General features: G+C 42.2%; 1 protein-coding gene across 2 annotated transcripts in view; it reads left to right on the forward strand.

Moving 5' to 3' along the window:
* The window catches only part of ctdspla (CTD (carboxy-terminal domain, RNA polymerase II, polypeptide A) small phosphatase-like a), a 35758-nt gene that overhangs the window by 3667 nt on the left and 4964 nt on the right, over positions 1 to 27127 (forward strand). The window contains exons 2-4 of one of the 2 annotated variants that reach the window (XM_004546744.3): positions 17112 to 17278; positions 18503 to 18535; positions 22565 to 22666. In XM_004546744.3, coding sequence (XP_004546801.1) covers positions 17112 to 17278; positions 18503 to 18535; positions 22565 to 22666 — 302 coding nt within the window. The remainder of the gene's footprint in view (positions 1 to 17111; positions 17279 to 18502; positions 18536 to 22564; positions 22667 to 27127) is intronic. The other variant, XM_004546745.3, reaches the window with a different exon arrangement.

The following is a 27127-nucleotide window of genomic DNA, read 5'->3' on the forward strand; positions in this document are numbered from 1 at the left end:
GATATCAAAAGAGCTCTCCTGGACAAAGAACTGTTCACCATTTCCACCCTATCATCGTTATTTAACCATTATGTTCGTTTTTATATCCAAGTACTGCAGGAAGCATAGCCCAGCAAACCCTGACATCATTGCCTTGGTCAAAACTGGTCGCAGTAGGACACCAAAACCTGAACTTTAGCTGGACAGACGTTACGTTGTTTCCACATAGAATAGTGCTTAGTTCTTACAAAAGTGAAAAATACAAATATAATTTCTAAGATGGAATATAATGTGTTTGTCTTTTTGAACAGCTAACAAGTTTAGTACACAGTTGCATACGTCCACCTAACATCTTCCCAGCGTACACAGACCAGTATTACCAGAGTCTATTTATGGTTTTCTGCACCTAAATTCAATTTCATTTGTTGTATAGTGAACTCTACATGTCAGACTCTTATAATCATCCCCTTTCTGTCCAACATACCAGCCTCATAAACTCAGGAATGCTAACATTCACATATGAAACCAGTTAGCTCAGTAGCATAAGTAATGAACTCAAAAGCTTTAGATGAAGCTGAGTTGAAGCCACCCTTAAACTTTTTTTGTATGATTGTTCATTTTATTCTAATCAATAAAGACAACAAGGATTTCTAGGTGACGTAACATTGAAGACGTGACTCGATCTGACATTGTAATAACGTCTACGGCTTTAGTTCATCTTTCGTTTTGGAACTACTTTTTCATCCTGACGTTATGTGGAGAAAAGAAATGCTTGCTGGGATTATAGGATGATATTAACATATCTCGCGATAGGCAAATAATAGGGAATAGTATTGGCCAACCTGTCACACTTACGCCATCCTAGATGCTAGACTGTCCTTCACAGACTCCATTAACCTTCGATAATTAAAAAATAAACTCAGTCATTAAAGTACTCAGTCTGTTTACATGCAAGTGGAGATGTATAATGTGAGAAGATGCATAGAGACGAAGAGCGGTCACTGGGATTTCTGCAAACCGATGGCATCTCCAAGTATGATTTCCTCCGAGTCTTCTTGGTCAGAGATTATTTTCGTTGCCAGAGAAAAAGGACAAAAAATACTGAAGCTGCAATTATGTATGAATCTGGAGAAACGCCCGTGGTTTCATCCACTCTTGGTTTTTGAGGTTATTCCTGGAACACGCTGCTGTACATTAATAAAGTGTTTATGATGTGTGGACCACACCTGCAGGGTGTGTGCAGCATTCGGCTAGCGAGAGGAGCTACTGTGAGTTCTGGCTGGCTCAGAGTCCCTCGCACAACCTGCCACTCTGCTGTTTACAGCAATTTTCTATCCAGACCGGGCTCAAGTGTTCGACAGACAATCTTTTACCAGAGCATAGCCTTCCACCTCTCTTGAGAATCACATTGGACTTCTGTGTGCGTACAGCGAAGTCGATATTCAGAGCGGCATTTTGATGGAGAGGAAGATAGAGAGAAGAGCTGGAGTCAGAGCTGTAAAGTGCAGGTCCTTATTACAGATTTATGAATCTATTTCAGCCAGTGCTGCTCAGAAAAGCTGATTATCTGCACCTCCAGGGAAGTGTTGGAGTGTTAGATGTTTCCCAACACATCTTCATTAATACCAATAGCATACTGGACAGCTCATTGGGAAGAATTGAATGTTTTAGCCTAGCCATAAGCTCCTTGACTGAAAAGCTTATTAACTGTTTGTGTGGGATCAGCCCATGTCTCTGTGTTAAAATGAGCATGCCCAAAGCGGAAGTGGGGCGGGTGGAGGGGGACTGTAATAATTTATATCATTTTAGTCCTGCTACAGCAAGTGGTGGAGCATGTTTTTAAAGTTGTAAGCAGCAAATGAATTGTCGTGTGGCCTTTCTGTGTAATGTAGAGTTTAGAGTTAAGAAGATGTGAAGCAGCTCACAACCTTATATTATAACTGTTCTGTATATATGAAACCACAACCAGCAGCTGGTTATACTGTTCAGATTAATTCATTTCTTTTTAAATAGCACCAAATCACAACTACCATCACTTCAAGGCTCTTCATATTATAGGATGAAGACCTACAATATAAAGAGAAAACAATCTGAAATCTACAATCAGACCACCGCGTTGAGCCAGTTCTTGGCAAAAGTGGGAAGGAAGAACTCCCTTTTAACAGGAAGAAACCTCTGACACAACCAGGCTCAGGGAGGGGCAGGAATGTGCTGTGAGCCAAACCAAACCAAGCTTGATTTATCCAATTTTTCAGATGTGAACAAACAGATCTACCCAATCAGATTGCTGCATTGTGCACTGTAGCTCAATAATCCCATTTTACCTCACACACATAGCTAGACGCCGCTTCGAGTCACTCAGCTCTCTGAAATTATTATTCTGCCTCCTCAGATGTGGTCATCTGACAGCCCAAACTGCCTCACTGACATCCTGAAATATGTACTAAAGTGGCCGTGATACAGCTGCAACTCCTGGATTAAGCCATGAAATTCTCCCTGCTGCCTTCTTTTGAATTGGATGAATCCAGAATCTCCGTTTCTTCCTTTTTCTTGTTTAGAAACATCAGCACCGGCTCCTCATTGCTTCGTAGTGACTTCATTTTGATTTAGTTTCAAAATTCAAAATTAGTTTTTTTAGGGTGAATTTTACCCAAAAAATGCAACTCTTGAGTATATGTGTTGAGTAGTGGTGTTTATTAGCCTTAATAATCAGAAGGAAAAAATTGTGCAGCGCTAATTCACTTGCTGTGCAGGCAGTCCCATCCCTCGGTTTATGATGCTACCACATTAAAATTCACTCCAATATAGTTTTCATTAAGGGAAAAATTCACCGTAGCATGATTTGGATGAAGTTTTAATCACATTTTTTCCTTTTGGAGTCATTTTGGCAGGCGGCCTCTAGTGACCATTTACAGAACTGCAGTGTTTTTCACTTCCATGCTTACTTGATTTTCATCTTGACAAATTCCACTCAAATGCCAGAAACTGTGCTCCTCCTTAAAAATATACAACTTTCTATACCAAGGTGCTCAAATCAATTGACATTTTATTATGGCAAGTGTATCTTTAATATTACACAAATAGCGTCTTCAAAATGACTACTTGCACTTGTTCCATAGTTTAATGGTTTACACATTCACCTGACTTCTCCGATTTGATTCCCTGAGGGGCGGCACACATGCTTTTGTGGTTGTGTCAGCAAAGACAAGCTTGCAAAATCAATTACGGTGCCCTTGTGTATAAAGGAACACCTTCAGATTTTTCAGAATCACTACTTGCATATGCTAAAGCAAACTGGGAAGGAACCCAAATAATATTTTCACTACATTTCCTCAGTTGGTAGACTTTGATCCTGACAGCATATTATAAAGTAGCCAATATTCATAAAAAAGTGCTATAATGGCTGGGAGAGTTTTACCAGCACCAATTAGGCTTATCTCGTATGACACAGAATGCATTAGAAAGATTTATGTTGGATTTTCTTCTGCTTGCAATAAAGATTTGAGTGAGAAATCAGCAAAGTGGCCCTTAATGATTAGGTAGCCAGTAGATCTGTGGATTAGGAGACACAACGAAAGATGCAATAGCACTGCAATCCATCCTCAGAGAGGCCACAGGGGAAAATAGTGTGGGTGGACTCCTCACTCCCACCCTGGATGACTGTGATGACTTAAACTTTCACTCTGAAGCAGCTGTAACAGAACATATTCCTGCTCTGAAGTCCCCGACTAGCGTCTAGTTTAAAATAGTTTTAGGATATTTCTTGTTTAAACTGATATACGGTATGCCACTAAAACCCTACAGGATCCATAGAAACTTTCTCACAGACCTGACCTGAGGAGAGAGAGATCAAAGAGACAATTTTGCTTAAACCTAAGGTCAGTTATCACTGTTCTCTCGATATTGCAAGTAGAAGGGAATTACTGTTCTCTAAAATCTATTAAAGACAGAGAAATAAGCAGCATGCTTCCTAAAACCCTCTGCTGCTATAAATGCTTGCTAGCATCAAATGTGTCCCAAGCTGTTCTACATTTTTCTATCATGTTTTAATTTTGACCAATTACATTTTGTACTTGTAACTATTTTTGATTCATTCTGAATAAATTGAAGTGTAAAGCTAAAGTTTAAAATGGTAAAGTGAAGTACTTAAAAAGACACCATTTGTGTCCAGGAATAGGGGAAATGCATGCACCACCACTGTTCTATTTAAGTACATTTTTGCGGCATGTTTCGTATCATGTTCTTGCTTAATCAAGTACTAGAAGACCTGAAAGACATGAGTTTATGTTCCTGTTTCTCTTTACCAAGAGTTTCATTCCTGTGTTTCGAGTATGATGGTCGGCCGGTGGATTTGAATTAGACTGACAGTCATGTAAGTGCAGTAATTATTTCACTTTAAAAGTTGCCTGTGGTGAGTGAGCATGCATTTTTTTTAAAGTTTACTCCTTTTGGAAAAAGCACTCTGGGATGTTCTACAAGCAGCAAAGACTGTTTGAATTTAAGCATATATCAAAATTATTCATGTTTTCTCTCGGCTGGCCTCGAGGAACGCGTGTCAGAACGTGTACATGAAAAACTAGACGTGCAGTTTGTTGTCCCGTTTGTTGGTTCTTCAGCACAAACCAGCTTTGGGTTTTTCTGGGCCTCTTTTTATGTCTGTGTGCTTTGGACTGCGTGTTTGACAGCACTGTGGGGAAGTTTTATGTTCGAATGTGGCCTCAAGTGCAGCTCGTATGCTGTGGTTGCTTGTTTTAGAGCAAATGCTGTTTCAAAATGTCCGGCATGGCCTTTAAAACCACTGTTACAGTAGGATTTCAGTGAAATTCGCTATAAAACAATACACTAACCAGCAGACGTCCATCTTGATCTGGGTTATATTGATTTTCATGAGAAAGCATGCGCTGCAGTTCAAGAAAAACATCGAGCATACCAAACTTCAGCGGATAACAGCATAGTGTTGGGTCTGTTTTCAACTATTGATTTAATTGACTGCAGCTGTCAGGGACATTCGACCCGTCAAACTTCAGACTGAAACTCCTTCTAATTAACTACAGAAGATAAATGACTGACACTCTGGTTCTTCTGGTACGTGCCTGCCATACTTTGGTTTGAATGCACAGTATTGTTGTGGGGTTACATCACCAGCCTTTCCTGTATATCTTGACACATAAGGCATGCAGTGACTGTGAAGAGCAATTCAATGCTCCAAAAGCCACAGTCCCTTTGGAGCAAAAGGACCGTTTGCCGTGCGGCCACAGCAGCCTGCACGCTTTCTGCTCTCAGGGACGCTCCTAAAACGATGGAACCGTTGAGTTCTGGAGTCGGACGTGCAACAAGCTAACGTTTAATTGAGCATCCATCCATCCAAACGGACGCTGTCGAAAAAGATCAATACACTCAGAGAAAGTTCGGGGTCAAGAAAGACCAAGAAAGCGAGAGAGCTAGAGGTGTTTGTGTCAAGGAGGGAGAGAGCAGGAGAAAGCATCTGGGTTGCAGGCCGGCCCTTGACAAGGGGACGGCCTCTATGCATATTTTGCCCTCTTCTCTCTGGCATTTATCATCAGTAATTGGCTATCTGAGCAGCAGATCATGTTTTGTCCACAATGATTTTCTGTCGCCCTCCCTGAATTATGCTGCGCCCCAGTTTGTGAGATATTTGACAGAAGAGCATAAAAGGTTCATACATTTTTAAACAGATGATCCGATAATAAGCAAACGCACATGCCCGCGGGAGATACAGAGAGACAATTCCCCCCATCCCCACCCCCGTCATCCTCCAGAGGTAAAAGGTGAATACTGTTTAACTGTAAGTCTCCGGGGACTCTAAGTAGGACATTCTCTGTGTGGAAATGTGGAGATGAATGCCCCTCAGAGAGCAGACGCATGAGAAAGTGTAACAGCGAAACACAACCAGGTCTACTACATGCTCACACCAACACATGCACACAAGTATATGACCTACTTGTTTCCCATTCATTCATAACAAGCAGTATTTTAATGAGCAATACTTAAAAAAATCTCTTTTTTTCAGTGCCTACTTGTTTCATCGATGACTTTGTACTTGAGAATAACACTGAATACTGAAAAACTTCATTACTCATCACAGGAAGCACTGTCGTATAATGTCTTTGTTATCTCCGCGGGGCCCTTTAAAGTCTGATATCAGAGATGTCTTTAGGAGGATGTGGAGTTTGAAAGACACGGTTATTTACCATGCTAAAAGGGGCTGTTGATTGCATTCTGGGAGATCAAGTGTGATGGAGTTTGACTCATATTAGAGACTTAATAGTCAGCTTTGATTTTAACCAGTTTTTAATTTCTTTCATTTAAGAGCCCTAATTCTCTAAAAGATCCTCCTACTCTTGGGTCACTGAATAGTTAAGCCTGCCTGTATTAAAGTGGAGCCTAAAGACGTCCCTAATTACATCTCACATTAATTTCTTTACTGTCGTAAAGAAGTAGATGGGCAAGGAGGAGTTCCCATCAGTCACTGAGCCTCTGGCTTTCAGCGCACAGTAGTAGATGAGAATGTACAAGGATATATTAATAATGAACTACCGCAGCAGCCCCAAACAACGTGGGCTGTGTTGCTGTCGGTTGCGTAACTCCACCAGAATAGTCAGATCTCTCTCATTATTCCTTCCTGGGCCCTCAGTGGGCTAATTCCCCCGCTCTTGTCATCTCCTTCATTTCACTGAGCGCTCGAGAAGCGGCATCAGCCCTCATCCCTGAGGGGCTGTAAGCAGGCTGGCACCGCCACCACAGCGCCTATGCCGCTGTGCAACTAAGAGAGGAAAGCAGGGGCCGACCCACCCACGGCTGTGTGTCAGAGTTCACACAGCAGCGGCGGGGATTCGTACCTTGCATGCAGTGTGTGCCAACCAAATGACTTATGCGATTAGGTCCCTGCAAACCACATCTTGGCTCAATCAAATAACTGAGTTACTGAGTAATTTTAGTTATATAAGATTATGTAGGATGTACATGTACATGTAAATCCTCTCTATAAGTAGGCGAAATAAAGACAGAAGGGCAGCTGAGGGTCAGTGAGAGTGACTAAAGGCATCTGCTGGAACTGAATGTACCTCCACAGCCTGTAATTTTCACCTCAGCCTCAGCTGTCTATGTGGGGAAGTAAGGAGGCTTAATGGGAGTTTATTTTATCATACTGTGCTATTATTGCCCCGATGGCCTAACACATAACCCACCCAGGACCTCGGCACAGTGAACGCACACAGACTGACAGACACAACTGTCAGTCTCAGTTCATCCAGTGCTATCTAACGCCACTCAGCTGTTTGGATCAGCTGAGTGTGTTCGATTCTGCGCGCAGGCATGTAACCAAACACATGTTCGAGTGCAAGCAGATGCTCTTTGGTGTTAATATTGTTATGGAAGCCAATCTGTTGTAATTGTCTCCTTTCTCAGTGGGATTTTTCTCCTGTGTCTGTTTTTAATGAGCAGCAGCGGAGGTTGTTTATAATTCTGTGTTTTCAAGTTGTTTTTTTTTTAGCATCCTTTAACTAGTTTTTGCTCATTGATTTGGATGCTTTAGTCCATGTGTGTTAGCATCCACGACACTAATAGCTGAAGTGACTCTTGGTGTATAACATAGTAGTTTTAAAAAGTGTCTTTGAATACAATTATCTGCAGAATACTGAATTGATTTGCTAAAAAAAAAAGAAGAAGAAAAATCTAGTTATAGCTTCTCGTGAGGGAGCATTTGGTGCTGCTAGTCTCTGTTTTAATAAATCTTGAGGTTACACTGTAAATGTCCAGGAATAGGGGAAATGCTTGCACCACCACTGGTGTCTGTTAATTGTCGTGTTAATTTTCTGCCAGTATTTAATAGATTTTTATTGAAGTGTATGGGCATTTCTATCATTGGTAAACAGTAAAATTACATGCATAGTTGAAAGGGAAAAAAAGGAAATAATCCATCCATCCAGCCATCTTCTTCTGCTTATCCGGGGCCGGGTCGCAGGGGCAGCAGCCTAAGCAGAGAAGCCCAGACCTCCCTTTCCTCGGCCACCTCCTCCAGCTTGTCCGGGGGAACACCAAGGTGTTCCCAGGCCAGCCGAGAGATATAATCTCTCCAGCGTGTCCTGGATCTGCTCCGGGCCTCCTCCTGGTGGGACATGTCCCGAGCACCTCACCCAGGAGGCATCCTTGTCAGATGCCCGAACCACCTCAGCTGGCTCCTTTCGATGTGGAGGGAAAAAATCCTTTGTTTTTAAAAGGGTTCATTAAACTGTATTCTTACAGAATTTTTTTGTTGCTTTCTTCAGTGTATAAAATTATTCACTCCTCTTCCAACTGTTTAATGTTTCATTTCAGTCTTTGCTACCAGTGGCTGAGATCAGATCAGATAAGCGTCACTCAGGTTATTTCACCTGTCATCGCTACGAGTTGCTGAATTTTATTGGTGTCCTATGGTCACCACATTGCTGCTGTCTTCCTTCTTGCGTGTGTCCTTTCAGAGTGTGATAGATATCATTTTCAACAAGTGGTTTGAAACTAGAAGACAAAGTTTTATTTACATTCCGTTGCAGATATGGACATAGACAGCTGGAGATCCGACAGCTGAGTAGTCATTTCTGTTTTACATATTTGAAGTCCACCACCTGGGATGCATCCATAGTTTGATTTCCGCATGGACCCTCACGCTTAATATCCGATGCTGAAATTTGTTACTCAGACTCCAACTCTGAGGGGACCAAAGCAGTTTTGCGGATACAAAAAAATCAAGGCTTAAGGCTGTTTTCACATGGTTTGTAGTCATACAATGCACATTCAGTGCAATTATTGGTCTGATGTGTCTGAAGTGGGAACAACATATAGAAATAAGAAGGTGCTGTCTTCTGGACTTGTAGATAAAGGATCTGTCCAACTGAGGTCTTGATTCATTCTATGTCTCGTTGCTACGGTTTGTAAACCCAGCCACATCCAAGAATGAGAAGCATGTCCCGCTACAGGAAGACTTTTAGCTCAAACTTGAAGTGTACACCTGGTAGTTGGGTCAGATTGAGATTGGATCACGCCATGGAGTCTGTTTGGAACTGGACCAAAACCACATCCCTCTTGGTGCATTTATTTTGGGCTGCATCTGAGTGTGATTACAGTATTCACATCTGCACCAACGAACCGCACCAAGGGTGAAAATGAACAGAGTTCCCTTTAAAGAACTAACTAGTGTAGCACAGATTTAAAACCCACTTGAGCAGCTATGATATCCTGGCATCTGGCGTAAAACTAACACAACATTTCATAAAAAGATCATCAAACAAACAATCAAACATGGTGGTGGTAGTGTGATGATCTGGGGCTGTTATGCTGCTTTGGGACCTGGATGACTTGTTGTAAATGAACATGTCCTGATCCTCAAGTGCACTTTCGCTACGCAGCAGGACGATGATTAGAAACACATCAGCAAGTCCACCTCAGAATGTCTCAAAAAACAGAAAAATGCTAGAAAACCCTCCAATGTGGCTGAATTAAAACAATTATGCAAAGAAAGGTGGTCCAAAATTCCTCCATAGCGATGCGAACCACTCGTTACCAATCATGGCAAATTCTTGATTGCAGTTCTTGTTGCCAAGAATGGCATGAAAAATTAGGTATAGGGGGCAATTAATTTTTCAAACAGGGCCATGTAGGTTTGAATAACTTTTTCTAAAAAAAAAAAAAAATTCATTTAAAAACTGCTTTTTAATTTGACTCGGGTTATCTTTGGCTAATATTAATATTGTGGACAGATTTGCCCAAACTGACAACAGTAGTAGTTTTATGTTAACATTAATTTTAATATCTTTGGGTTTTGTCACACATAGCACGATAGCTTGTGATTTCGGAAATTGTAAGTATTTCCCTCCTTCGTTCAAATCCTAGTTGTAGATATAGCACATTGCTGCAGGGATTCCTTCCACACTTACTGTGCGCAACAAGGAATCCCCCCTTTCTGTTCTGGTAGTGGTAGCATGGGACAGAAACAGCTTCTTCACATGATTCTGAAAGCTGTTTGCTGAAGCAATTAGATCCCAAGCTGCAGGCGAATAGTGGATTACCTATTGGTGTACGTGTTTGTGTGAGAGCCCCGTTCTTCAGTCTGGCTGCAGGTGAATAAGGATTTTATCTGAGCTTTAAACAGCTTCTAATGAAAACACCCCACTCTCAAAAATCTCAGTGAGGGGTGGCAGCAGATAATCTGTGAAATTACGCCCTGTTCCCTGAAGGAATAGCAGGATTTTAGCATGTGATATTTGTTGTCAACTTGTGTCACATTTCACCATCTGAAAGCTTTTGTTCAGTTATACAGAACAGAAGACACGTTGAAGTCTTCCTATTTGTTGATTGTCTGTGAACTAGCTGAGTGTACTATTTAAATCCGACCTCTTTTCCATCTAAATTATTAAAGCACCACATTCACATGCACTGTTCTCACGTTTACCATCATACCCCCAGGTACTGTACACTTTACCCGCCTGGCTGCTTAGCTAAGTGTTACTGGAGTGCCGTCAAAGCATGTCGCAAAGGCACTACTAATATCACTATAATGGTATGTAATCCTTCTCACTAATAAAAGTGCTCTTTTGATTGGCCGAAGGTTGTCCTGCACTCAAGTTGTCTAAGTTACATAATTTGTTTTGTTAGCAGCCAGTAGTTTGCCTAAATTTGGATGGTAAGCCTTCAGCTGCAGATAGGATTTGGATTTAAGGGCTAGAATGCTCCATTTACTCAGTCAAACAGGATAACCGAAGGACCTGAGAGTGTGGAGGCTTTTAAACTGTTTGGGAAAAACGGACAATAAAATTCAAATAGCGAGTAATATAAAAACTCTAAACTGCTTTGCTGCTAAATATAAATACTTATGTTTCTATAAGTGTTTATTATACATAAAATGAAAATGATCAACTAACTAGCAAAGCTTTGTCTTAGGGCTCAGCTTCCAATCCAAAACTGCTGTTCAGTGTAGCTGTTTTTGATGGCTTGCAGCTGATCTTGTGATCCTTTCTCCCCATTTTTCCTTCACCTGAGGTATATGCTTTGCCTTTACTTGGAATGCCATCCTTTTCCATGGCAAAACTGTGGATTTAAGACTTAAAAGTGCTGATCCACAAGCCAATTAAGCATTCATACTTAATTGCACATTGTTCCTTTATATGCTGGTGAGAAAAGAACATCGTCTGCAAAAGGAAGCACGATTGAACGTAATGGCGTGACATCATCAGGGTGAGGGGTTTAATTCCACAATGAAAAGAACTTGGCTCTTTGGCAATGAGAAGAGGCAGTTTAAGTGGCTCCTGTTAAAGATGTCCTTGGGGCAGCGCCAGCTGGAGGTTTACCTGGCATGATGAACTGAGACAAAATCTTGAGGTTGACTCATGACCCACTGGAATGATCATACATACCTGCTGGCTTGGGTTTGATCGCCAAAGATGAGCTGAGAGCTGCGAGGATCTATCACAAATGGGCTTCTCTGTCACCTTTTAAAAAGTACTATGAGAAGAGGAAGATACTAAAAAGACAACAAAAACTACATTGTTGTAGCAGTGCTCCCTTGTTATAACAATTAACACTGTGAGTAAATTGTTAACTAATAAAAATAATGGCCAAAAGCATGTATCATAAACAAAAATAAACCTTGAATTGTCTGCCTCTCTGGGCAGTTTCACCCAGAGGGAGATGGATCAAGAGTGATGGACATCCTAATATAATACTATAAGACCTTATGTGGCATTTTTTGTGCCTTTAAAGGAACAGCAAAAGAGGCCAACTCAAAAGTCTCAAGGTAAGGCAGAGATCACAATCCCTCTTGGAGCCTGGAATTATTCCACACTGTGGGTCACAGGGTGATTATCTCTTCCTGTCAAGAATGCTGAGAATTTCCTGCATCCCCCTCACCACCTCCTCTTCCGGCCGTGTTAGTGGTTGTGCCTGAACATGTGGCAGAGAGCTCGGGCCTGGCCGTCTCTGTTTGAGTAGCGTGCTTTCTGCTACTGTTACCTAACGTTCAGCTGGAGCTTTAACATAAGCACTGAATTGAAGAGCCGTTTACGCAGTTCTCAGATCAAGCAGGGATGCTGAATCGGTTGAAGCGTATTCAGCAGGGCAAATAATGTGCACCTGCACACATTATTATAAGAGGCTACAGACATGGCCTGATATTGCTCTCTGTTCTTTGAGCTTTGTGTTGGAAAAGGACACTTTCATGCATCACCTTTTACCCTAGATTATGTATCTGTTGCTAACTAAGCCACATACTGCTGAAGTGCTAACTAATTATTATACAGTGGGGCAAAAAAGTATTTAGTCAGCCACCGATTGTGCAAGTTCCCCCACTTAAAATGATGACAGAGGTCAGTAATTTGCACCAGAGGTACACTTCAACTGTGAGAGACAGAATGTGAAAAAAAAATCCATGAATTCACATGGTAGGATTTGTAAAGAATTTATTCGTAAATTAGGGTGGAAAATAAGTATTTGGTCACCTCAAACAAGGAAAATCTCTGGCTCTCACAGACCTGTAACGTCTTCTGTAAGAAGCTTTTCTGTCCCCCACTCGTTACCTGTATGAATGGCACCTGTTTGAACTCATCATCTGTATAAAAGACACCTGTCCACAGCCTCAAACAGTCAGACTCCAAACTCCGCCATGGCCAAGACCAAAGAGCTTTCGAAGGACACCAGGAAAAGTATTGTAGACCTGCACCAGACTGGGAAGAGTGAATCTACAATAGGCAAGCAGCTTGGTGTGAAAAAATCAACTGTGGGAGCAATCATCAGAAAATGGAAGACATACAAGACCACTGATAATCTCCCTCGATCTGGGGCTCCACGCAAGATCTCCTCCCGTGGGGTCAAAATGATCATGAGAACGGTGAGCAAAGATCCCAGAACCACACGGGGGGACCTGGTGAATGACCTGCAGAGAGCTGGGACCAAAGTAACAAAGGTCACCATCAGTAACACACTACAACGGCAGGGAATCAAATCCCGCAGTGCCAGACGTGTTCCGCTGCTGAAGCCAGTGCATGTCCAGGCCCGTCTGAAGTTTGCCAGAGAGCACATGGATGATACAGCAGAGGATTGGGAGAATGTCATGTGGTCAGATGAAACCAAAGTAGAACTTTTTGGTATAAACTCAACTCGTCGTGTTTGGAGGAAGAAGAATACTGAGTTGCATCCCAAGAACACCATACCTATTGTGAAGCATGGGGGTGGAAACATCATGCTATGGGGCTGTTTTTCTGCCAAGGGGACAGGACGACTGATCCGTGTTAAGGACAGAATGAATGGGGCCATGTATCGTGAGATTTTGAGCCAAAACCTCCTTCCATCAATGAGAACTTTGAAGATGAAACGAGGCTGGGTCTTCCAACATGACAATGATCCAAAACACACCACCCGGGCAACAAAGGAGTGGCTCCGTAAGAAGCATTTGAAAGTCCTGGAGTGGCCTAGCCAGTCTCCAGACCTCAACCCCATAGAAAATCTGTGGCGGGAGTTGAAAGTCCGTGTTGCTCGGCGACAGCCCCAAAACATCACTGCTCTCGAGAAGATCTGCATGGAGGAATGGGCCAAAATACCAGCTACTGTGTGTGCAAACCTGGTAAAGACCTATAGTAAACGTTTGACCTCTGTTATTGCCAAGAAAGGTTATGTTACAAAGTATTGAGTTGTATTTTTGTTATTGACCAAATACTTATTTTCCACCCTGATTTACGAATAAATTCTTTACAAATCCTACCATGTGGATTCATGGATTTTTTTTTCACATTCTGTCTCTCACAGTTGAAGTGTACCTCTGGTGCAAATTACTGACCTCTGTCATCATTTTAGGTGGGGGAACTTGCACAATCGGTGGCTGACTAAATACTTTTTTGCCGCACTGTAAATCTAGAGCCTTCGTTCAAGTCTATCCGCCTCTGTTTTTAATGGCAAGTGCTGCCCTTTAACCTTTCTCTGTTATTCCCAGAGCTGACGAAAGTTGCATTACTATGCAAGGCGGGCTGACTCCACATTCCTCAGCAAGGACACTGATAGAAACGTTTCTGTGTGCCTCAGTGTGTGAAGTATGCTATTTGTTGATCACTGTGTACTTGGCTCTCTGCCTAAACATGTGAACATATGCTACATGCATGCACGAATGTGTGTGTACAGTATGTGTGTTTGCTCAGGCTCCAGCAGCAGTCAACTCTCAGCTATGTTGTTTGTGTCCAAGGCAGAAAGGAAAGCTCTGTTTGTGTAGGGTGGTGGTGCAGGAGGAGGTGGAGTAAGAATCAGACCCAAGTGTAGGCTGTTTCACCACAGTAACTCTCTCTCCACCCATTCTACGCCCTTCTCTCCCTCTGCGTTCTCTCCCTCGTGCACTCCCACCTGCTTTTTCAGGAGGCCGACTGGGGCACCAGAACGGGGCGGGAAAATGTAGACGGCCTCAAAATGGAGGAGCGGAGAATTACACGAAGGCGTTTGGGGCCAACTTAATAAAGAGGGGAGGTGATTGAATGTCTCAAATGGGACATATCAAAAGATATGATCACAGAGTTGACGTTTTTATGTTTTTAATACGGTTTTCTGCAACCGCCATAGGTTTGTTCAATTTTAAAACATATCTGTCCTGGAGATTTCTCCCTATGTCACAAAATAACGAAAGCAAATGGAATTTATATTGTGGTGCGTGAAGAATGACATTTTCCAGAAACGCTAACCTTGTTACTTCAGGCATTACTTTGTCTGTGAATTATCCAGAGTGACACGGTTTAGGAACAAGATGCTGCTGTCATTTTTCACCCGAGTCATTGATAAAGTCATTAACAAAGTAAAGGCTAACAAGCGTTTCGCTTTCTGATTAAGTAATTATAGGTGTTATAGTGTTTCTGCACTAGAAGTTCAAGTCAAAAAGTCAATCTGGCCAAGTGATTTCCCCCGTGTGATGAAACTCTCCGCAAATGAATCTGTGGATGGCAAAAGCCTGCTAAGCCCCAAAAGGGGGATTTAGCTGTTTTTAGCTTGCAAGTTTAGCACATCCAGCATTGCTTGGATGCATTCAGGAACCAATTTGCAACTCTTCACAGCAATAGATAAATTGAAGTAAAGACAAACAAATACTGTCAGTCAGCATGGAGAGGAATGCTAGAATATGTGTTTGCTAAATCAATAGCACAGCATCAACAAACAGTTTGGTGGCTCTTGGGACACCAGTGTTCCTCCTTGGGATTATGGCTCACAAGGACACAGTTAGCATTTAGTTTCTTATGGAGCTTATACTATGGAGCTTATACTATGCGTTTAATTCCACCAAGCTACGTATATGACTTTATGTGGACTGTTTGTGTATGCATATGTGATTGGTGACCTTTATCTACTGAGGTTAATGCTTTCAGCGAGTGCAGTGGGTCTTTCCTATAATCAAATGAATTCCCGTTGTGCTTCAAACAGTAATGCGCTGTCTCTGTACCAGAGTGTATTTACTTTTATATCCGCAAAGAGAAATATAGAATGTCAGCCGACAGACTTTAAACTGTGGATCATGTCTGCATGGGCAAAACATCTCCTTCAGTATCCACGCGGGTTTTAGTAACACAGCAGGTCGCCTTTCTTTTCCAACCATATAGTTGTGTTTGTTTACTGAAGTGCTGCTTCTCTGGAACATCTATCAGAATAGAGGAAGAGCCACACCGAGCTTTGGACTACAAAGATGACGAAAACAAAGAAGACGAACTGCCCACAGCCTGTCAGATCCAGTCTGAGCAACCCGAGGATAGTTCCAGGCGTCTGTCTGAAGGCTCTCAGAACAGGAGCAAGCTGCAAACAGCCCAAGCATGCATGGCTAACTGTGCTGCCTGTGTCACACGGCTGTATGAACACGTTAACAAAACAGTAGCAAACAGGGACACTGTTGGATGCCTTGAAAACAGTGATTTCAGCTAAAGCCAGCCTGTGGACGCTTTGAAGACTTGAACAGATTTGGGATTTCCAAGTCCGAGAAATCACCTTTAAAGCAATTAAGCTGGCAGAACGTCTGCTTCGGGAACACCTTGTGATAATTGCACTGTCAGAATTTAGCCATTGTAGTACCGCTGCTCAGATTTCTATTTTTATGCTCTAATCCTCACTAGCAGAAAATGTAAAAAAAGAACATTAATAGAGGCCTTAAAGACTATTCAAGACTGCTTGTTTCTGTTCTGTCGGTGTGAAAGTAGGCCATGGGCTTCAGAGACTGAAGGAGAAATGATGTAACTAGGGACATACATGTGTATGTTGTTTTCTCCCAGGAGCCTCTGATCAACCCTTCTTGGCAAACACATAAATTTTACTTAATTCTTGTCAAATAACAGAAATTATCTAAGATCTATCTTTCTAGACAGTACACTTTAATCTATGTCTTGACCTCTCTTCTTCTCCTGATGTTAATTAACTGGACTACCTTCCCCAGAGGGCTCTCTCAGACGGGCTATTTTTATCCCAGTGCTCTGTATTGCATGAACTGATGCCTCACTATGTGGTACATCTCAGCTCCTTTTGTCACCATAATGCAGTTATGCACGTGAAACACAGTCCAGCCCCAACGCAGAGGATCGCTCTGTTGTTTCTACTTCAGACATTCGAACAGCAGCATTTGATACACTGAGAGGAGGAAATGTTGAAAAGTCTAAAAGCTGTAGGTGTTTTCTCATGTTTGTATTTTGATGTTGACACCGTTTTTGAAAATGGTAAACCAAGTTCTATCGCTCATTTGGTCAGAGGCACGGCTCACTCAGGTTGTTTAGTATAATAGGGATAGATGGTGGGCAGTGTGTCACACTTCTTTACAATGAGCCACTTTAGCTGTTTCCCACTAATTTCAATCAACGCTAAGCAAACCGTCTGCGAGCTATAACTTCCTACTCTCTGCTTTCCAAAGTCAAACGCCATCCATTTATCTCTCCATATCCTTAACTGCTTAAGTATATGAGTTGCAAGTAGGCTTGGAGTCTATCTTGCATGATGATGAGCAAGAGATAAGGTGCACCGGGGATTGGTCGCCAGTCTCCAAAGTCATATTAGTAGCGATTTCAGTGCAGGTCTTTAAGGTAAAAGAATATCATGTAACCGCTCTCCTCTCTTACCCCTTTGGCTTTTATTTCTTTCAGTCTCCCAGTCCAACAGCAGCCTAAAGAAGCATCGGAGCCGGAGCATTTTCAGCCCCTTCTTCTGCTGCTTCCGCAACTACAATGACTACCACGTGGAGCCACCACCTGCCAACAACAAGACACTTTCTCTGCCCCCGCCCCCAGAGGAGAACGGCAGTCCTCCCAAGGTAAAGCTCATTTATCTCTCCTGTCAGAGTTGGCCGCAATCCAGATTCCATACCACTTACATCTTACGTGTCCAAACACAAGAATTAGTTCATATTTTATGACTGAAGTGCTAGTTCGACTGGAGTTCCAGTAACAAGTAACATTTGTTTGGTTTTGTTACAGAGACCTTGTTAGGGTTTGCCTTTTCCTGCAGAGGGCTGAGGCGCACTCAGCCTCGCTGAGCTCCCTCAAATTTTTCCAGCTGCTTCAAACCCGTTGAACCCAGAGGTTGTTTACCATCCACTGCTTGAAAAATACGGGCTCACTTCCCATCTTGCATTCTTCGATATCTGCCTACGCACACAACTGCACACAAAATAACACACTGAGCACGCCGAGAAGCTCCAAAAAAAGACGCGCACTGACTCTTTCTCGCGCACGAACCCACTACAACGCATGTACGGACACACACAAACACACATATGCACTCGAAAAACCCTCCTGCTTCTCTAATCCCCATAAAGTGGGCCTTGTGTGTTGGGGGGTGATGGATTGCTTGGCACCCACGCCTCCCCCTCTCCTCACTACACTCTGACCAGTGTAGTGAGGATGTGTGAAGAGAACGTTCTGGCTGTGGAAAAGACGCCAAACCCTGAAGCTCCTCTACAAACACAGTGTTCTGCTGCCAAGGCAGGTACACGGGGCTAAAAATGGAGCAGACGTATCACATTTCCACTCCTGTTTACCTGTAAATGTCTCTCATTCAGGGGAGGAATGTGTGGCCCTTTACAGGCACTATACATGTGGTCAGTAATGACCCGCTCTGGACCTCCTCTTAACAAATGAGTTCCCGTTAATTTAGAGTGAACCGAGCGAACCTCGCCATAAAAAGCCTTGTTATAGTACGCGGCTGATTTTTGAGCTGGGTCCGTGCCCACAGTCCCTCCCAACAGTGTACTGTTGCTGGATTTCTGGCCAGCCGTATTTGTTACTATGGCAGCTGTGTTTGTTTTTGACTGAGTTGTTCTCACTTTCCTCTCACCATGTGTACTACACATCCCTTCCCTCTGTCTCTCAGGCTTGCTTTCTCCCCGTCCCATTTGCTGATTGGAATATTGACGTTGTCGATTTCTTTTTCACGGTTTTTCTTTCGCTTCCCTCTTTCTCCCCCTCCCCCCTTGTTTTTCCACCCTGTCTCCCTTAATCTCTTTCTCTTTTTCTCTCTCTTTGCTTGTTTTCTCCAGTGTGACCAGGTCCAGGTCATCCCCATACCCAGTGTATGTATTATTATCTTTTGTTTTTCATCATCTTGCTCCAGCTCGCTAACCTCCTCCCTCTGCTTGCTGTGCCTCATCATTCTTGCTGCATGCAGCTGTTGACACGGAGGTGATTTTTCTTTGCTGTCAGATGAAATTTTGCACTGTCCCCTCTCGCATGATCATGTGGCTTTCAAGGCTTTCCTTTGTGCTGCTTTGTCTCCACTCACAGGACTGATAGAAAGAAACAATTCAGTTCCATCTGCTGTCACATGATTTATGTGTGGCTTTGTTGTCTTTTCCATCTCTACCCTGCGTCTCCAACTATTGAAAGAGAAGAACATGAGAGCGATTTTTCTCCGTAGATCAGATCGCAGCTCCAGTTTTGGGTAAATAAGTGGACAGACCTGATTGAATTAGGCGTTCGTCTTCATAAAAAAACTGTTTTATTGGGATTATGCAATCAATGTTAGTCCAATGAAGGGGGGCTTGGTTTCAGCGACTTGTGCTTCATCTGATGTTCACCAGAAAAGGGGAATCATCTGATCCCTGCTTTGTTTGTGCTGAAACGGCAATTCATTTAGCTATTTTGGAATCTATGCGGTGCCTGTGGTTCACTGTAATTTAGGATATTCACACTCACAGCATCCCATATCGCAGCCAAGCTTTAAACTACACCACCCAGCAGACACCTCCCTGCAATAACAGGAAATGCATGCGGCGGTGAGGTCTGCTCTTTGTCTTGACGGGTAGGTCCAAACAGACGGCTTTAAGATCTGCGTCTGAACTGGACGGGTCACAGCTGCGTCGATTGTTGTTGTAACACAGTGTTAAAAGAAGAGACAAAATATTAAAACACGGCAAATATCACAGTAGCAAGCAGAGTCCCAATAACACATTTAAAATGAAGAATTTTTAAATTCTAGCTCCAAAAGCTCATCAGAAATACAGAAAGATGTCAAAAATAACAAACTTTAATTTCAGGTTAATCTTCCCTGATCAGAAAACATCCAATTTAGACTAACTTGAAATGTTTATAACAATATAAACAAAGTATGGAGACATTTCTTATTAAATCTTTTTACCTCAAGATTCTAATAATTTATTTTAGAGCTTTATAAATAAATAATTAAAAAAGAAAACATCTAAAACAATAAGACACGTATCACTTGCAGTACTTTGCAAAAGTCTTGCGTCACCTCTCATTTCTTTATAATTTGCTTTTAAGGAGACTGGCTCTTTGTTAAAGTGATCTTGAGCAATAGTTCACAGCTTTTTCACTCACTTTTTACTCCGGTCCTCGTGTCTCACTATTTCAGAGGAATATCTTTTTCTTAATCCACTTAACACTAATCATTCAAGCATAAAAAAACACACCTAACTCAAAGGACGCGTCGGTGTTGTTTCTACACATAACAGACAACTTAGCAACGAGTCGATTTTAAATTGGACCTTTAGGCAACTTCTTATTAGCATCCTGTTGCAAAAGCACAATTTATTTCCATTTCTTTAGCTGAGCCCAAGAAAAATCCCAAAGATAACACAGTCTGCCAGGCATAAAAAAGAGCTATTAGCTAAAAACTTGGCATAATCGGTATGATGTGCAGCCTGTCCTTGATAAAAATTTAAGGAAACTGGCCAAGTGGAGGACAAAAAAAGAAGTGACAGGACTAAGAAAAAAAAAAACTATCTACAGCAGGTGAATCTGAAAGTCATGTTCTTAAAAAGCAGGAAAAAACTGAGCAAAGACAGGACTTGATAGAGTCGATTCATCTACCGTTCACGGTGGAGGCTCTGTCATAGTTTGGGGCTGCATTTCAGCCTGTGGTGTTTGGGATCTTGTCAAAGTTGATGAAATCAGAAAAGCACCATTAGATTTTAATCCATCATGGCTTAATTTATGAGCATGATGATGATCCCAAACATACTGCCAACGTGGTAAAAGCATACCTGGACAGAAAAACACGGACTGACATCAGTCATGGACGGGCCTCCCCAGACCTCAACATTATTGAAGCAGTGTCAGATCATTTTGACAGAGAACTCAATGAAAGCCGGCCAACATCCAAAGAAGAGCTTTGAATGTCCTTCAAGAAGCCCAGAGAACTATTCCTGAAGCTTGTGGCTCAAGACTTTTGTGTGTAGCACAAATGCAAATGTTTTGGTTACTTGGCCAATTCTTGTTATTATCTCAAGTGTTGTTCTCTTACATTTATTCAGTCAGCCCGTTCTCACTCCGACCCATAATGTACTGATGATTTGTCACGTCCCGAGGCGCTCCATGGGAACACGAAAGGTGATCTTCCGCATTCCTATGCTACGCGCCGGATTGTGGATGAAATCGAATAGAATGACGTTCACGCGGTAACACGCGTTCCAGTATTCCAGCCCTAACCTTATCCCTAATGTTAACCACCACCTTAATCATGTTAGATAGTGTTTTCCAAAGCGGTTTAAGTAAAATAAACATACGTGTGTAGATTCATTCCAAACGGTTCTCATGTTTTCTAATGTTTCCGAACTCGTAATATTGAGACGTGTTGGGTGGCCGAAAGCATAATATACCGACGATTTGTCACCTAGCGTAAAATGTTACGCTTTGGGAGCGAGAACGTGTTGATTCAGTAGCAGTAGTATAGACATTTGCTTCTCCTCTCTATATGCTCTAATAATAAAGTAGAATTTCTGTTGCAAGGGATTGCATGTACATGTTCTGTGGGTTCCTTGAAGACAAACTAGGACATGTTGGAATTTTCATTTCCTCATAAATCCAAAGAGGATAAATTTGTTTATTTGATCTGTTGCTTCCAGCTGATCAACTATTTTCAATCAGTTAGCACATTTAACAAGTCTGTGAGAGCGCTCCCCGGCTGTGCCTTTGGGAGCACGGTTATTTTAACTGCTGGTGAGAATGTCAAGGTCCCAGTAAGCCTTTCTTTCTTTGTTCAACTTGCATGTGTAAATCACATTCATCACGCCCTGACAGGATGCCATTCAGTGCCCTTGCTCAAAAAGAATGCTTCCTGTGATACATCAGCATGCAGTCCTGCCATTAGGCACTATAATTCAGTCATGGTGGACCAAAAAACACACACAGAAGTACACATACATGCATATGTATTTAAGGCTGGCAGAGTCGTTGATCCCAGCCTCTATGTGTGTGGATGAACGTGTAAATGCTGGTGCACGATCTGTATGTGTGTGTGTGTGGTTTGAGTGTGTGCCCCCCCATGGCCGGACCATCTGCCCCGTGCCTGCCTGTAACCTCAGGCTCACCTCGTAGAGGACAATAGTGTCCCACCCGATCATAAAGACAGCACAGTCACCAGAACTCTGTCATCATGAGGTAACACAGAAAATATCAGCGCCGAGGAGAGTCCAGCAAGAAAAGCAGGCATGTCACTTTGAATATTATCATCTGAAGAAATAGCTCCTAAATTCACATACGATGGCATTTAATTGGACATCAAGTATAATGTCAGGAAAAAACTGCTCCCTGTTGATGCTCTTAACACATTCTGGGGATAGTCTGGAAATAAGCACTGGTGATGTAGAAATCAGGGTCGAGCAGAGATAATTGGAGCTCTTTTTTCCTTATGTAGGATAGTCAGATGAGCTCATATAATTTGGCCAAATCATACAGCTTGTGGCTACACACTAAATCCCTTTTCCTCTCTGTGCATCGACGATTTTCTAAGCAGTTTCAAGACTTCTTGTTAAAAAACTTTAAGTGAAATCTATATGACTTTGTGATTTTCGCATACTTTTAATAATGTAACATCTGCAATCAGAGAAGAAGCATTCCATGTTATCAAAGTGCTGATATATCTCTGAGCAGAAGCTTAGGGACACCCGCCTGCAGGTCATTAATCATGAGAAGTGTTTCTTGAGTGTCACCCAAAACACCCGAAGTGATCTTATCCAACACTCTGACTGAGCCACCAACACACCATCAGTGTGTGTGTGTGTGCGTGTGTGGCCGCCTGTTCCCGATAATGCACTTCTCTATATGCTTACCATTAAGTATGCATGTGTGTGTTTTCTCTGCAGCCTCCAGCCAAGTTCCTCCTGCCAGAGGTCAGCATAGCAGACTATGGCAAGAACTGCGTAGTGATCGATTTGGACGAAACCCTTGTACACAGCTCCTTCAAGGTACGGCACCTCCCTACATGACCTCAAACACACTGCACTTTGAAATACGTCGACGCTGCGTTTTGTTTTTCCTCATGCTGTTGCTGTGCAGCCACAGTTGGATTAAACAGAAATAGGTCCTGAAAAATGACTCTACTGAATACGGTCTGAGGACAAATAGCATGAGCCCTGTTAGCATCACTGAGCTACACATAATCGCATGAATCTATGTCCTTCAGAGTATAAAGGGTTCTTAATACCCGTTCGAACAGGTGAGAACGAGAAAGAGCAAGAACAGCTATCTGACTGAGAAGACCTGGAAGACTGATTTTCTCATCAAGTTTCTATCCATGCATCCATTGCAAACTGGGTTTCAAGGCAGGTGAAGCATCAAGCGATCCATAAGAGAAAACAGCACAGCACAGCACACCATTGATGCACAGCATCCACATCAGTGGCCAGTTTATGCTTCTCAATTAATGTAACGTGTCTTTAGTCAGTTGGAGGAAATTCACATGGCAAACAGGAAAAACCAACGAGTTCAAACACAGAATCTTCTTTGTGGTGCTTAATATTAATTAATTAATGAATCATCAAATATCGGTATCGGTCTTCAAAATATATATCAGCCTACCGCTGCACCGCTGGGTTGCCCAACAGTTACACATGATCATACCACATCCACGTCTAATGGTTTTTTGTCATCTAATTTCATTATGATAATTAAAATAATTTGATCTCTCAAACCATAAATAATTCAAGCCAAGTTTCAAACTTAAAATTCATGACATTTGGATATTTGTGGTTTTCATTAGACTGCAATTTGTATGTAGCTTAATTGGTGCCAGCCCTGCTTTTGTTTTCAGTAGTGAGCAGTACTACTTAGAGGCTGAAAATATGCTTAAAATGCTCCATCTGTATATGTAATGGCACATATGTACAGCTATTTTTCACTCACAAACATGTTATAGTGCCTTTTTCAGCCTGCTGCAGGCACTTAAAGGGAAAGCCCAGTATAGTAGGCACTAGTACACTATCCTTGTAAATGGCTCTTGTCTCTCACCATCAAAAGCTCCCTCTACTGACACACCTGGCACACCTAGTGACCCATTTGAGCACAGCTCTGCCCCGGCTTCAACTGATCTCGTTATGCCTGTGAGTACTACCTGCGCTTGAGTGCTTTTGCGGTCAGTGTCGGCGAGCTACGCAACAAAATAGCTCAAAGTAAAGTTGAAGTAGAAGTTTTATGTTCCACTTAAGTGGAACTCCTTTTAATTAAAATGATTGTAGAGAAGAAAAAAAACTTTGAGTACATTGACTCGATTGCTTTGGACTGTAAAAGGACGAAAGGCACACAAACATTGAAGCGGACACACCCATCAGAATCACATGCCAGCAGGTCAGGGCCACACACTCACACACTCACACACAATCATACAGGCTCACCCACACACTAGGGTGTGTCCAATGCAGTGTACTCTTGGTTTGAATGGCTGTGGAATGGACTGTGCAGAAATCCTGGATCTAATACACTGCAGGCCAAAACGAGCCCAAAATTATTCTTTTTTTCCTTTTGATGAAACTCACACACCAGATACCCAGTCCATCAAAATTCATTTAGTTCACAGATCAGTGTGCGGTATGAAATGGATTCACAATGCATTAAATGGAAATACGTTGAGAGAGGAAGAGAGGGAGATAGAAAGTGGCACAACGCAGCATTTTCAGTTCCTTTCAGAAGCATAGCAGGATTTCCTGTAGCTTTCCCGTTTCAAGGTGATTTTGATGTCAAATATTAAGCATTTTCTTTCCAAAGTAAATACATGCTTCCACTGGAAATTACACAATTATAGCAGAATAACAACAACTGACAAGGGATAGAGACGCTGCACAGATGGACGTAGACTAAAAAAGAAACGTTACATAACACATCACATACTCTTGCTTTTATCCTGCATATTATGGATGGGGAGATAAATCCTGAGCCCTCTCTGAGATTAGCTGCTGTGTGTGTGTTAGATGTGCACAAGTAGCTGAAATGAATGAAGACTGATCGGCATGCTGTACACTGTAGTAATTTGAACAGCGTGCATTTGCAAAGCACTTGTCAAAAGATGTCTTGCTCAACATCTGAGCATTAAAATTCCACAACAGCCTTTTCCTCTCTTGGGATCGATTTCCCTGATATTTTTGGGACCTGGCTGCAGGGATGCAGTCCCGTCCAGCTACAATGGTATTAGTGAGATGGTAAATGGCCTGTATTTTATATAGCGCTTTACTAGTCCCTAAGGACCCCAAAGCACTTTACATATCCAGTCATCCACCCATTCACACACTGGTGATGGCAAGCTACATTGTAGCCACAGCCACCCTGGGGCGTACTGACAGAGGCGAGGCTGCCTGACACTGGCGCCACCGGGCCCTCTGACCACCACCAGTAGGCAACGGGTGAAGTGTCTTGCCCAAGGACACAACGACCGAGACTGTCCAAGCCGGGGCTCGAACCGGCAACCTTCCGATTACAAGGCGACCTCCCAACTCTTGAGCCACGATCAACACCCGCACTTGGTGTCGCAGTCCATCTTAAAGATGTTGGATGGGGTTTAAGTCAGCACTCTGTGCAGGACATTGCAGTTCATCTGATTTATGTACTGAGAAATGGCATTGTCCGGTTAAACTGGGTCTCATCCCTGAAGCAGAAGGGCGAAAAAGTGCCAAAAACATGGTCAAGTTAAGAACTTTTGCCATGCAACATGCAAAATAATCATAAGTTGCTTCCCTAACAGTCTTTTAATACAACCTTTCTTCTTACCTTACCCAGGGACATCTAACTTCTTTTACTGTACACATATGAATATAACAGGCCAGCTAAAGTTTGAATTAATTGGAATGCTAGCCAATGAGAAAAGGTGTATTTTAAGTAATTTGTGATGTTAGGGTATGCTGTAGAATTACATGGAGATGTTTTTAATTGCACTAATTCTCATGAAGTAAAGGTGCGTAAACTTATGTAGAGCCCTGATTCTGAGCCAGAGTGTGGTCAGCAGGTGAAGCAACCCACGGTTCGGCAGAAATCCATAATTACACAACTGCCCGCATAACGTTTACCTTGGTGGCCCCCCCACATATGTAATCCTGCTGCATTTCCGCATCTCTTGCCGACTCTGATCCGAGTCTGTTACAGAGCAGGGCAATTAGCAGCTGTTGTGTGTTCAGTCTTCAGATGATGGAGTGATTCAGCAGAAGAGCAGTAGGCACAGGAGCAGAGCGAAGTCTGTTTCTGCATCTCTGGCTCCGTCTGTATCGCACTCATCTCTTCCCATTCTCTTTGTGACGGTATGCTGGCATCCTTGTCCTCTTTCCAGCTTGTCACAGTTTTTATTTTTATTTTTTTAGACAGTTTTAGAAGAGCTTCAGTCATTTTTGCCCTCTGGTGTAAACATTAACCAAAGCTAAATATCATAATGCAAAACCGAGGCGTAGAATAAACACTGTTTATCTAGGGAGGCTTTTACTGTTAATTGACTCACTCTGGTGTCAGATAAAGGAAGAAGAAAGCACCTCTGGTTGTCACACTGATCCTATTAGACTCACGTATGGACATTTGGAAGGTCAAAGTGCTGCACTTTGTATTCCTATAGCAAACACCCCCTCTGCTGGATGGTACTGAACTGTATTTTCTAACTGGAGTTTAATGCCAGAATAATCGTAGTAACAACACACATGCATAACAGGAAATTTTACAGGCTTTTTAAAATGTGCATTAGTTGCGAGTACTATACATACAAGTTTTAAATAATTGCTCTGTATCTCACTATATTGTAATTAATTTAAACAAAGAAAATGCAATTAAACGTTTGGGCTTAAATACGGGAATCTTTTGATATGGTTTAACATGGTAGCATTAGCATGTTATATTAGCATGTCTATAAAGCTAAATAGCAAAAAAAAAATCACGATAACTAGACTAGCTGGTTAAGAATAGATGCTCTCTCATTTTGTCTTATCCTATATGCTAGATTTGGGGAAATAGCTTCTCATGCTCCGGTGCAGTGGCTGAGTTTAATACGTCATTAAAGCTGTAGGTAAACGTAGTTCAATTAAAAGCTAATCTGAGGAAAAAGCAACAACAAATAAACAAGTTGGCTAATTAGCCTAGCTTCGACACTCTTTAGTCTTCAAACAGTGAGGGCAGGATCTGATTTTATCTGCCAAATGTTTTTTTTTTTGCGGGGAAGGAAGGAGCTAATTAACATTTTGATTAAAATAGCTTTTGAACTTCAAACGCTTGTTTGTGTAGCCACTGGTATTTGACTCTGTAATGCAGAATTAAGCAATAAATTCGGAAGCAAAGTTGTCGTTCCCAGACATTATCAAAGACCAAGCTTTGGAGATTTCTTTAAAATTGAGCAGTGGAATTTAAATTAAGTGATATGTCTAAATAATCTTCAGTTAGTTTTCTTTCTATACAGCAAACTATAA

Source organism: Maylandia zebra, linkage group LG9 (genome assembly GCF_041146795.1).
Source record: "Maylandia zebra isolate NMK-2024a linkage group LG9, Mzebra_GT3a, whole genome shotgun sequence".
In the NCBI taxonomy this organism is placed as follows: domain Eukaryota; kingdom Metazoa; phylum Chordata; class Actinopteri; order Cichliformes; family Cichlidae; genus Maylandia; species Maylandia zebra.